At 40.9% G+C, this 14060-nt stretch overlaps 1 protein-coding gene across 1 annotated transcript in view; it reads right to left on the bottom strand.

Annotated features, from left to right (window-relative positions):
* ADCY9 (adenylate cyclase 9) overlaps positions 1-12784 on the bottom strand; it is a gene marked incomplete at its 5' end in the record, with an annotated part of 39701 nt that extends 26917 nt beyond the window's left edge. The window contains 3 exons of the mRNA XM_009709280.1: positions 2545-2762; positions 7154-7258; positions 12612-12784. Coding sequence (XP_009707582.1) covers positions 2545-2762; positions 7154-7258; positions 12612-12784 — 496 coding nt within the window. The remainder of the gene's footprint in view (positions 1-2544; positions 2763-7153; positions 7259-12611) is intronic.
* Positions 12785-14060: the final 1276 nt, after the last annotated feature.

Genomic DNA, 14060 nt, shown 5'->3' with positions numbered 1-14060 from the left:
GAACCTAGCTTCTGGGGGGAGCTTTGTATTTCCCTGGGACCCTGCTCTAAGTCTAAAGAGATCATTTGTAAGTTCTGTCCTGATTAGTGCATGAGTACTTGTTCTGTACTTCAAAAGGTTTATAACCTAAAGAATATGTAATTTTTCTTGGAAACAAATATCTAAAAAGTGAGAATCCTTTGAGGGTATCCCCAGTGAAATTTAGTTTAAACATTTTGTACTCTTATGCTATAGTTTTCTTTTAAAATACACAGTAACATGCAGACTACAATGAACAAAGCAAGGTATTTTTATAGCGGTTGTAGTAAAGCCAGACTCAAAGCTCAAACTATACACTGTTTGCCAAATATATATATTCAAGTTGTGAGAAGATGCAAACCGGTAACTTCTATGAAAAGGATTCTTCTACAATGCAACAATACAAACCTGTTTCACTAACAATGGCTTTGTTATTATTATTTTTAAAAGACAACTGGAATCATGCTGAGGTATCAGCTCCAAGGTGAAACTTTGGCATGCAAAGACACCAATGGCCATTCATGAAACTCTCAGCCACACACCAAAACTCTAGAAAGAGGTTGGAAAACGAAAAATCCCACCAGTGTCCAGCATTTCCTCCAGGCTAGGCAGCTTCCTAATGCCGTGTACAGGGTCCTGAACCCTCCCTAGGATATGTTTAACTCTTCCCAGCTGTACAGGGAGCCTGCGTGATTAATTTATGCACCTTATCACCATTTCTGTCAATACAAATCACAGATCAGAACACCAGCATCGTGCACCACAGTGGAAATCACTGTCCAGCTTTGCTCTTGCAGGTTTTCCAGTAACGTAAAACCAAAGCAGCAAAACTCCTGTATTATTATTGCAAACGGGGTTTCACGTAAGGTGACCAAGGGGAAGTTTGGACTTCACCCCCCTCCCTGAGAAAACTCAAATTTCCCATTCAAACATCCTCACAGATACCAGATTTGTTGAGACCAACAATATATTATGTTTTACAGTAGAGTAACAAGAATGTTTTTAAAATGACTCATTATATATAACTTCACACTGAGAGATGTAAAAAAGGATTAATATAAAATGGTAGGCTTAAACCATTTTGCATAGACCTAATTAATCAGAAGATTATTTCTGGAAAGTTATGTATACATGAACTGAACTCAGCAGAGAAGTTTCCCTGGCAACAAGAAATGGCCCACTTAATATGGTAATGATGATATTTAATTGAGACCAAAAAAAAGCTAGGCTTTGACTGATACCAAATCACAGTCCTACTTTTTTTCCTTTTTCCAAATCATAAAGAATTATCCATTTTGTAAGTGGAGGAGGAAAGCACCAGGAACACAAGAGCTTGAGCTAGGTATCTTCAGTAAACCAACAGCATAAATTAAGCTACTTCTATAACTTAAAATTTGCAGGATGCTAGTTACATTTTTAAACGAAAATCCAATTTGTTTTTGCTGATTTCTGCTGACATTTGGACTTGCTCAATCCTTCTGTCTTCTAATATTTGAAAGTGTTAGCTAAACACCTATTTTCAGCCACTAATGACAGAACACATAGAGGAAAAAAAAAAAAAGGAACCTAAAATTTTAATTGAAGTTGGCCACAGGAGAGAAGTAATCTGAAAAAATGTAGAGAAGAGACTGGAGAGGGCCTGGTGTCCCTCCCTCTCACTTCTCCCTGCCTTAGTCATGTTTTCAGTTAAGATGACAGCGTCCCTGTTCCAAGCAGCCTGAAGTCTATATGAACACACAGTTTCAAGGATATTTAGATAAAATACCCCTAATCTGAGTGGAAGCAGTGAAGCAAAAATAAGAATAGCCATAAATAATAACAAACTCAAGTTATCTGTTTAGTTGATCCAGTCAAGCCACTGCCATAATAAGGGAGATATGGTTGTATGTTTACAAGTAAAAATATCATGCACTACTGAATTTTAGAGAATATTTTTTCCTCTGCCCAAGTAAGTTTTTTTGTTTGAAACAGGGAGAGAATCTAACTTTACAAAAAGCTGCAGGTAGGTAGTAGGTCCATGAGAATTCACTCCTATTAATTCTGCTTCCAAGCCCAGTATGATTTCTAGGCATTAGTCACACAATGTTCTCAGATGTTGTTCTTTTGCTATACAAAAGTGTGAGTTTTGTGGTTCAGATTTTAAGTTACACTTTTAATCGCAGAGGAACGTATACACTATGTGGATTAAGAGGACTTCTGAATGTAAAGGTAAGAGTTCGACTTCATGACAAGCCGTTTAAAGAGTATTTTTCCTTTTCGAAGACTCTACTGAAGAATGACTCACGAGGGAAATGATGAAAAACCTGGCTTCATATATTCCTGAGCAGAATGTTTCTGACATCAAGTTCCTACTGTAGTTTAAACAGAACATAGACTAAGATCAGAAAACACAGGTCGTGTTATATCTTAACAATAATTATTGACACTAGACAAAAAGCACACAAATAAAGATTACAGATATGAGACCCCTGTTACTGCCTTCTCACCTTTATACAATTTTACATTGTAAATCTTGATTTTCCTTACCTGTCTTCTTTAATCACATCCACAAAGTGAGCATCTGTCTTTTCTCTGATGTTTTTGAACCTCAAAGGAAGGAGAGCTGATTGATCCAGACTCACTCCACCCCATCGTCCTTTTTCTTGCAACATTTCATAAAGTGAGGTTTGACTATTGCTGAGCTTTTCTTCCTGTGGAGGACTCAAAAGTCCATTTTGAGTCTTTGGACTGTGTCCTCCTGCAGCCTGAATGACAGAAAGCAAAATATACATGGGGAACGTTAGTGGTTGAGATAGTAGAGAGAAGAGATTTCACGGAGCAAAAGTTGAAAGAAGTTCTTCCCTCAGCACACCAAGTTTTTACCTGATCACATCAAAAACCTAGCTCCACCTGCACTGAAGTCATTCACATCTTCTGTTAAGTTCACGTCTATTCAGGTGTGATCTACGGTTGGACTTGATGATCTCTGAGGTCTCTTCCAACCATAATGATTCTATGATTCTATGATCTTTTTGCTTTTTATGTACCAAGTTTCCAAGAGGCAGAAAACAAAGTACATTTTCACACATGCGATGAAGACTAACCACAAGCCCAAGTTTCATTCACTCATCTTAAGGTCAAGATTCTTCTAAAAAGCTTTTTAAATACCTACTTAAACTGTGCTATGTTTCCACAGGTCATGAGACAACCTACTCTGCAAGCCCCTGCTGATCCTTCCACTGACCACTACAGCCCTGCTGATTTCCCAGGCAGAGCTTCCTCCTTTCTCCTGCCTGTGGCAACGGCCCTTTTGTAAATCTCATCATCCTACAGAAAAAAAATATCCTGCAAATTAAACTACTTTTTCTTCACTGACTAAAATATACCACTTCTTTTTGGTTTGCTTCTGCCTTTGTTTTAATTAATACTGCATTTTTAAATTTTCACACCAGCTTGCAAGACAGCTTAGGTAGATAGTATTATCAATTCTGCTTTCATTCGAGAACACAAATTACTTTTAACCAAAAATTATTCTATTTTCATGGAACCTGAAGTTCCTTCTTTTACATTTTGTTTGACCTAGACCAATATTCGCTGAAGCGATTCAAAAAAATTAAGACAGCTAAATATGGTTAGAATGAAAATGAACTGCAGTTAGTTGGGATCATTTTCAAATGCAAACATATATCAAACTTCGCATATTTGAATGTTTATCTCCCCCCCTCCCTGTTTTATCATTTATCATGTATCATTTATCCTCATCCTGAAACCCACTCAAGACAGAAGTTTCTTCATTTCTGCCTGTACAGCAGTCAGCACACCAGTGACAAGCTCCTCCAGAAGCCTATTCTTGGATGCCACCGCAGTGACCATAAATAAATACCGTAAACATCATCACCACCCCAACCATGCACTGAAATATGTTACTTAGACTGTAAAATCAATTTAGTTCAAGTTAAGAAATATCTGGTGTCTGGTTACCCATGTTAATTCAACCTCCTCTTGTATCTATCCTGTAAAGCAAATGAGGCACACGAATATACACAGATATAACAAATGAAAGGTGCAGACACAACCAGTGAAGATATAACACTAATGGAGCAGCAGGAGAACGTCACCTTGTGCAGGGAAGAGTTGGAAAGCACTCGGGCTTGGCTCCCTATCACTGCCAAGGCCTCAAGAGCTAAAGTCATAACAAGGTATGTTGGAATGGTTCCCTGGAGCTACAGGAAAAGCAAGAGGGAGGTGGGCTGTGCTTCCCCTTCCTCCTGCCCGGGAGGGACGCAGGATCCCCACCCTGCGGGCTGCCCCGATGGAGGTGTGAGCCCCTAGAGCCACGTGCTGGGAGCCAGGAGATGACAGGATTCCCAGTCCAGTCCCTTCTACCACTCACAACAGTTGTTTTGGCAGCTTGCAGGTGTTCACAGCACAGTGACAGCAGCTGACAAAGTAGAATAGGAAATTTAGTAGTTACCTTGGTGTGCTGCCAATGTTTTGCTAAAGAACATAATCAACAGAAGAGAAAGGTGATTTCAGCAACACATATCTCAGGAAAAGCAGATCAAAACCTCTTGGACCGGAGAGGCGCTGGCGTATGACAGAAAGGCGCTCGCCTGGTAAGCCAGAGGCACAAGAACTTCTCACATAAAAGGTCACCAGTTTCTTTTCTAAAGGAAAACATTCAGCAGTTCCAGAACAAGTCCTCCTACAACCGTGACAGGTTATCGAGCCTACCAGGGGGAACATGGCTACGGAGCTAAGACGTACTGCAGTGCCCGCGTCACCTCTCTGGATTTGAAATGAGAAGTACCAACAAAGGCAAACCAAAGAGAACTGTCCATAAAGTTGCTAGAAGTGAAGTGCTAGAAGTCTTCATTGTTTGTTTGTTGTTTTGGGTTTTTTTAAATTTATGCTAAAGATTGTATTTGCTCAGAGCACTTCCCAGAACAACTTGAGGTCTATTAAAAAAAAGTCATAGTTATCACCTTTTTTTTTTTCTGGTAAAAAAATCTTTCTCCTTTTCCTCACTGCTGCAGCAGATGTCATTACTTGAAAAGCAGTAATCAAGAGAACACATTTTTTCTGTGAGCAGCTCAAATAAAAGATATGGACTCCTGCGCACTGTTTGCTTTCCCTGTCTGTTCTTCAAGTTCATCTGAGAAATGCAGCAAAAAATTCTGCTCTTTCAGAGGAGGTCAGCATGGACTTCTCTTGGCCTTTTCTCTTTAGCTCCTTGGCAAAGTCTCAAATCCCTAAGAGAATTCTTCCCTTCAGTCAGCTCAAGGTTTTTCTGTGCTGTCTCCACTCTGTTAATCTTAACAGGAGGGGATTAGAGTGTGAAACTGCTTGTGTGTGAGGAGAAAATCCCTATTTATTAAGTGTTGTTAGCTCCAATGTCACTGTAGTTTCTGATGGCAACAGGCTGTACAGGGTTTTTTGAGCACTCAGAAGTTTGACGCACCACGTAACGGTTTCCTCTCATCAAGACACAGGGAAGCTCCAGAGGCTGTCGGGACCCACGAAGGTCCAAGGACACCGTTAACATCATTAACATTCTCTAAAGACAGGGGACACGAGTGGTGCAGGGCCAGGCCCAGCAACGTGGCATGGGACTGGAACAGACTCCAGAGATGGGTAGAGGGAGCTTATGGCTCCTCTTCTCAAGAAAGCTGACACTGTGACCAAGATTTGGAAATCAAATGCCATGGCAACTTTGTGTGTGCATGTAGCAGTTCTTTAAGCTTTCAGTTAGACAGGCATTCCAAACTTACTAGACAGCCACTTAACTGCTCCAATTTTTGACTTAGCAGTAAACTAAACCAAATCAAAGAAGAAATGTGATTTGGTGTCCATGAGCACGTTTCTTCCAGTGAAATGACAGACACTTTATTCAGCACTGTACAGACCTCATCTAAGCAAGGTTAGACGACTTCCTGATTAACACACACGAAGCTAATACAGCTGCAGTAGGAAGAAACTTAAAGAATAATTCTGATGAAGACAACATACGACACTAGGCAGTTAGGAGGAAAATCTCTGTTTGCAGTCAGTTCCCGGAGATCCCTGGCACGTGGGCAGAGGCAGCCTGGAGAAGAAGCATCTCATGCATACCATCTTGGCAGCCTGGGCAGATCTCCCACAATGTTTTCTGTCTTAAAGATCTCATGCTGTTTTGAGACCAGTACCTGCTGGCCACCCTTCTTTATCTCCCTCAGGGCTGAAGGGATTATTATTCTACTTTTTTCTTAGGCTGTTTCCTAGGAACTCTGGCACAGAACATGGTCTACTGTGTTCCATACCATTTCAGCCCAGTAAGGCGGTCCCTGCTTCTAAGCTTACAATTTAAGTATGAGAGACAACCGGTCAAATACAGAGAGAGAGTAGAGGTACAAACACAGATTAATCAGTAGAATAAGTGCTGGCAAGTTTTTCAATTAGCTCTATATGCAAGAAGAGTTGTAAAGACAGATGTGAAGAACAAGACAGCTATATCTGAGCATGCTTATAAAGCCATTCTCCCCAACGAGGGAAAGCATTAAACTTAGTTGAAAATATAACAAAGCTATTACACAAAGGCCACAAATAAGATGACAAATAGGCAATGTCTGGTATTGTAGAGGAAGTAGGTGGCTTCAGTGAGAATATCTAAGCAACAGGCAAAGAAAGCAATTAGCAGCACGCTGAATATGTAAGTCATTGTATTTGTTGGTCTGATCGACAAATACAATGACTGTGAACTTCAGCTGTGTGCATGAACAGGAATGACTGTCTTAGAGCTACGATGCAGAAGACATTGGGAGGAATACATGGGTGTAACTTGTGGCTAGGTGACACACAGCCAGCTGGCGTAAGGGATGGAGAGCGTGGTAGTGGGTTTTGTGCCTCTCTCTTTGGGTAGCCTCAGCATAATTTTTTTAAGAGTCCAAATTTTAGGTCCCTCTCAGTATCAAACTAGGCCCATAAAATTACTAATAATTTTGAAAATTAGAGGGGGGGGGGGTGTGCCTCAACTAAGTTTTAGAACACAACCGCTCAAATTCAAATTCAGTTCTGCTGCTTAAGAGTTTGAATAAAGGAACAGTAACGCAAAAATGAGAGAGCTAACTGAAGCAAAGAAATAAGGGAAAAGAAGGGAAGTGATAAGTACTTAAATTACCTTTGTACTGTTTTTATGCTCATCCTGACAACCATTTTGGATAGCTCCTTCGTCTATGCTGACATCGCAGTGGGGAGCAAGGGTGGTACTACATGAAGGGCAAGGCTGCAATGAAACAAAAAAATTTTAGCCAGGAATGTTCTGGTGTCCTCGTAGTATTATGCAATTTATAATTCGGTCCACTTGTATACTTGTGGTGTAGTTAAAAGATAAACAAAGCTACAGAATGGGAAGCAGGGAGCAAAATTTGACTGGAACAGAATGCACCATTTCAAAAATAAATCTCAGATTTTCTGTTTACTGAAGCTAAATCTAATCCAGGAAAGCTTTACTAGTGTAAGATCACAGATACACTGTAATCACTGCATACTAGCAAAGGATTTTCCCAAGAAGAATGAAATACTCTTTAGGAAGAGAAGTGCAGTTTTCTTGTTTAAAAAACTGCTTGCAAAGGGATCTGAATGGCATTACGAGTGAAGACTTACCACATAATGCAGCAAAATTTAAAAAGAGCATGAAACGCCGTGATGCACTATGAACAGTACGACAAAACGAACAGCGACAAATCTGAAACTCATCAAGGGAAATACTTTTTCATACAGTGCTCTAAGACAGTAGAGTGGAGCTCAGGCTATCATACATCATTGAAGCCAAACACCCAGCAAATGTCACAGGAAACAAGGAAAGCAAAACCATCAGGACTTGCAATAGGTGCAGGTTATGCATTTTGAAAGCAATCTTGCCGCACTTCAGCTTTTAAAACAACCTTACAGTTAAAATGTGATCTTCTTAAGGGGAATTAACCCCTTATCTGTATCCTGTAAGTTCTTCATACTCTTCTCCAGTGCTGGCAATGTACAGGCAGGATCCTGCATCAGAGGGACCCTGTATCTGATCCCTGTTGGCAGTTCCTCTGCTCTGGAGATGGTTTACTGTTCCCAGGCTTGCCAGAAGTCTACTAATGGGTACAGGGACGTCAGTCACAGGGAACGGCATACGAAATTTGGCACACTACGTACTAAATGGTGGTAGGTGATCCACTAAACACGTTGACAAATTTTCCAACAAGCAGCTTGAGCCTTCTGTCCCTAATTTAACACCCCATGTCCATTTTATCTGTTTATTTTGGACTCAGGAGGGACTCGTTCAAGCCTCTGTAGTCTATCATCCTCCTGGTCCAAAACCACAACAACTTCTACCTTCAGGTTCACTCCCAATTTGAGACACCAGTGCGTAAGTCTTTTCAGAGCTGACTTTTTACCCAAAGCCCCTTTTCCATCTCTGGTGTCACACCTGAAATTGAGTAACGTGGCACGGTTAATTTTCAGGTTGTTATGGCATGGCATTCCTCCCAGTTCACCCTTCCTGTGACTGCTGATCCATCTAATCACTCAACAATGCTGCTCAAAGGCTTTCATGAAGACTCTGAGCCTTCTTAGCAGCCAGCAGACCATCGATCTGCTGTTCCTCAGGGGCACAGTCCGGGTTGGGGCACTGAAATTACTATAAAGTTTCTAATTGGGCATCAGATAAGCAAGTTATATCCAGTTCTGAAACTGTACAGTCTGAACAAATACCAGTACACCTGAAGAAACTATGAAGTTCGTTCTCAAATGGTTTTGTTTAAAAGTAATCTAGGGCTAAATATCATGAATGCCTTGGCCACTCTGAGGAAGGCAGTATTAGACAGCTTTAAAAATGAATACAACAATGGGCTAACAAGCCTTCTATGCTCCTAGAGCATTAGTCCGTAGATTTATCCAGGGCAAAAGTCAGTTAATGGTAATAAAAACCAAATTCCTCTAACAAAAAATAAAGAAAATACTCCCTGTTTGATCTTGCTAATAAATTAGCAAAACCACCTCAAACGCTTAGCTTCCAGGGTTAAACCAGAAGACAAAAATCTCAGAAAAGAAGCCCAACCTTTTGAGAAGAGGCAGAAATCCATCTGACTTATCCCATGTGTTGAAGTCAACATCATTAACTTCATTCTCTATTGTAGACATTCACACAAGCTCAGTGCGTACGTGACCTCATCATGATGAATAACACGTCAATGCACCTTCAGCAAACACCATGACAAGCAAAAGTACTTTCTGTTTTCATACTAAGAGATGATTAAAACATTTTTACAACAGCTTATGATTCCCTGTCAAGTAAAGGATTTTATAAAATACGATAGGGTAAATAAACGGATATCAAAACCGCTTAACCAGGTTACAGTGTTTTCATTCAAAAAATCAGCTGCTATTATAGATTTCCTTATAGTTTTAGTCTCTATCTTCACCATTTTAATTATGTACATGTACTTTATTGATATCCATACTGCAACAAGGTTTGCAATTAAATGAACTACAGATAGACTGGAGGAGAGGAGGAAATACAGTTCCTTTCATGGATCAATTACTGTTGCATTCTCCTTCCTGACTTTCCTTAACAGATCTTGCTCATTAGAACATCCATTGAAGCCCAAAATGTGAAAGTCATCCTTTGCATCCAACATGGCCACTTATTCCCTTTAAAACAAAAATATTTCAACTTGCCTGTAATCTTGCCCCTCCTACTCAAGTCTCTTTTGCAGAGCTGGAGTCATCTCCTCCTACACTGACACTGTTTACAGCTTTGTATTTAAAACAGTTGGCATGTAAGTCATGATTCTTTTGCAAATTATTATCTCCAGGCCCTATCAAGCAAGCTGCAGGCTATTTTTTTAAAAAAAAAAAAAAAAAGCAAACCACCAAAAAACCTGTAAAAAAGAAACCCACTCCTTTTCCAAAATTGTGCATGATCTGTGATTAAATTGCCTAGTTCTCTGTGGGCATTTTTTCATATACATATATACTTAGTTATTTTTTAACACTCTAAGACCCGCATGGCTGACAAATTAAACATTCCTTGAAAGTTTGACCCAGCCTTATTAGTCCACAATCACCCCAAAACAGACTACCCAGCAGGGAGAAGGTTGGTGCACATCTACACTTGAAAGCGTGCTGTGGAGTCCACAATACCTGTACCTAGCCATGCTGCGAGATGCAAGTACGCTTTGCACTGCTACACTGCAACTGCAGTCGCAGAACATGTTTTTAAGCAAGTGCTCAGCATTCACCCAATTACTTCATCACTACGCTGTACGCATTCTGACATGGTTTGTGGCATGCATTATACAGATGCTTATCAGACCGCAGGGAAAGCTGAGTTTGGGGTCATTCAAAATTCACTCCAGCATCAGTGTATTTTGGGCAAGACAGGCACAGTATTTTCAAAGAGTTGTGACACTGCTTAGGAAATCACTGGCCAGGCCTGCAGTGCTCATGATGATGAATAAAAGCCAGTACGTATAAGCATAAACTCGATGCAGTAGCTTTAGCACAATGGTAGACAAGGGTATCCAAGAAGGCTGAAACTGAGCCGGCACTTCTCCTAGATGCTCTTCTGAAGCAGCTTCTTTTAGCTTCTCCTCCACTTATTCGGATAGCCACGTTTATACTTTTGCACTGTACAGACCATCATTCAGCATTTAAACAGCAATTAACACCCAGCCAAGACAGTCCCAGAGCAGAAAATCAGGGACTAGGCAGTAAATAAAACATCATGGGCCTGCAGCATGCCTCCACATTGCATATGTGCTGTTTAGGAACAGTGGTGCACCTGTATCTACCCTTCTGCAGAGTAAGTGACCCCAATTTTTAGAAAACACATACTATAGTTGATCCTTAACAACAGATTTCATTTTGGACTTGGATCATTTTAACATGTATCACCACAAGTTAATACACAACAAATTTTATCAAGTTCGAGCTGCTGTCAGGTCAGTCCTGTACTTTGCTGTAGTTTCACGGTCCTCCAGTTACAGCTGATTTTGCTGTCTGACATTAACAAGGCATCCTCCCTTTCTCTCAGAACAGCACCCTTAGTTTTACTGCTTTGTTTAACCCCTCCTCTCTCCCTTCTGCCCCACGACAGGCAGCTCAGTAGTACCGCTCCACCCGGTATGTTCTTCTTCCTTCACTTCTTGAAATAAAGGAGTTTCTACTCCTTACTGTCACTTCTGTACCTCTGCAGGGCCACGCACTGGGCAGCCCAGACCAGTTTATTTGTACGGATACCCACCGACTGCTCTGAGATGTATTTTCCTGCCTTACTTGCTAGTACTTTTGTTGAAAGACAAGAGAGAGTTGGAAAGGGTGGTGCCTGAGGGATGCCAAATATATTCTTTCTTACATGGGAGAAAGAATAGAAAAGTATCACCAGCAGCTTGGATGCAGTCAAGTCACACACAGTGCCTATTTTGGGGAGGGATAAAGATGGCTACAGCTATCTTCTGTAGTTAAACAGTCCTGGCTTGCTCTCTAAGGAGCTCACTTAACTTTGGACCATATCTTTGAGCCAGCCTTCCAGCTGATCTCACCTGTGATTCAGTGTTTTTACTCCAAAACTTAAAACCGGGCACAGAGGCAAGGTAAAGGTGCCCTACTCATGCCCTCCTAATCCAGAAAACAAACCTACAAGCAGCAAAAATGGAGTAGCATGAAAGTCATCTCCCCATCAAGTCTGTCAGCTCAATCTCAAACCTTTGTTGAAGAGATCCTCTCAGGACTAAACTCACTGAGGTCTAAGGACAGTGACCTGCAGATGACCACCCATGGCTCTGACGTTTGTGCCCAGTTCAGGCAACACAGGATGAGGAACTCTTAGCACAAATGAGAAAATAGAGAATAGACATCTGTTGTTTGGGAAATCTGTTCTGAGCTGGGAGATGCGGAGAGTAACAGTAAAGCTTTGAAGCAATACACATTGTTTCACAGATTTCCTTGTCAAGAGATCTTGAGAGAGGTGTGAACATAACAAAATGTCATCATTTCTCTAAGCTGAATCCATACAAATCATCGCCCTCAGTTCTAGATATAGGTTTCTAGAGCAAGCAGATAAAACACAATCTCATAGCCTACCGGAGCATTTTCTCCTACCACACAAACAATCCCATTACCTTTTTGCGGTGATATCTGTTATATACCCATATGAAAAGGTTCACAGGTACACGACCCACACAATAGAGGAACGGCAGAAGCAGGTTGCAGCAAAAGCAGAAAATCATAGAAGTTACAGTAGCTGAATAAAGCATATTCTTTATTCCCCCCTAAAGTCGAGACCATTGAAAAAGCAGCATTGACTTCTCAGTCCTGAAATATAAACCAAATATTTACTTGAAATCACCTTTAAAGTGTTCACCTTACTTTAGGGATTGCTTGTCAACTGGTGAGGCATTTAACTTCATACATTTTTTCATCCCTCACACTAGGTTTTGTCACCATGTGTATATATACACACCTATATATACATATATATACAGATATAAAAAGCAGTGCACAAACCAACCTGTAACGTTTCCTCATCCACACAACTCTCACTGGTTTGTAGTTTGAGATTTATGCTGCTTGGCTTTGAAACAAGAACTCACCTTAGTTTTTTCCACATGTTTGAGAGTCTTTGTCAAATCACTGGCGTTCTCGGCTGACGATGCTCCCTGTATCCTGGCTCTATCTCCGGACTCCAGGCCAGGAAGCAACGCTTGTGAACAGCTGCAGTGAGGCTCCTTCACCTTCTGACCAGAGATCAGATAGGTCTTCAAACCTACAGAAAAAAAAGAAATGAACAGTCAGAACTGCAGAAAGACAAAAATAACACTCTTTTGGACTTCTCAGATATGAAATACAGTAACTATCAAACACTATCAAGGCTCGGGAATACAGCACACACACACACAACAAAAAAAAAAAAAAAAAAAAAAAAAAAGACAGCGGCTGGGAACAACCACCAGGAATATAAAGATGCTCTGTGTAAAGCGGTAGCAATTAGGATTGCCCAACATCTGCTGTCCCAGACACAAGAGACTACTCTAACATGCAGCAACAGCCAGGACCGACGTGTACTTTCTTTATTCCGTTTTCACTCGTGTACTTCTGAAAAATAGAGCTAAGACCTTATGTATTCGCTTCCAAGGCGTAATTTGAGCTCTCACATTAACTCTTTACTTCTGGAAAGGATTTGCAGCCTGTTTTTCAGTGATATCTGTGTTAACATTCTACTTCTGAAAAATCAGCATGTATTCCTCCACTTGCCAGAAAGATGTCATGAAGATTGCTTAATGCTGGTAGCACACTGAGAAAGGAAATGGCGTTTAAGTGCTAGAAATTCTGACGGGTTTTCATAGTTAGTGCAGACTTCACATTTTTAAAGAACAAAATCAATCTCTCTCTCTCTCTCTCGCACGTACGCCCACACACGCCCTCTGCAACTGTTGTATGAATTGAAGCATAATTGGAAAGCAGATTCAATATTAAAGGCCAGGCTGGTAAATACCATGTTGTATCAAGCTGAGCTGTATCAAAAACCCGTTCAAAAAAGAAAATATCTGCATTTTGTTTAGAATATCGCTTATTTTACTTCCTTGAAACTTTGCGTTATAATGTTCTGGGTTATTTCTAGGCACAAAGACTAAGAAGGAGCTACTAATCACACTGCTTTCTGAATTCAAATGAATTAATTTTATTACCACTCTATGGGAAATCTCCCACTCAGCAGGGTAGGGCATCGACGTGCTCCAAAAAGCGTGGAGGTCATCAGCTTGCAGAACTGGAAAGTGCTCGTTATTTTGTGGTACCAAAGACTGTTGTCCCGTGTGATTCTGCAGCCGACCTCTCACTGCCCGAGATTCACGGGACGGCTGCTGGTTTTCTATTTGGGTCAGCTGTGCATCACCCCCCTCTCTTTTTCTGATCCTTGTCACCCAGTTGCAGCCAGACACATGACTGTCACAGCCATCGACTGCACTCAATTGCCTCCGTCCATAGGATGAACGCTGGAAATAAATATGTCAAGTTGCAGCCCTTGGCAGAGGGCAGGCTTC

This window comes from Cariama cristata, unplaced genomic scaffold (genome assembly GCF_000690535.1).
Source record: "Cariama cristata isolate BGI_N322 unplaced genomic scaffold, ASM69053v1 scaffold2001, whole genome shotgun sequence".
NCBI lineage: Eukaryota > Metazoa > Chordata > Aves > Cariamiformes > Cariamidae > Cariama > Cariama cristata.
The sequence above is the reverse complement of the archived record's forward strand: the minus strand, read 5'-3'. Positions and strand labels throughout refer to the sequence as shown.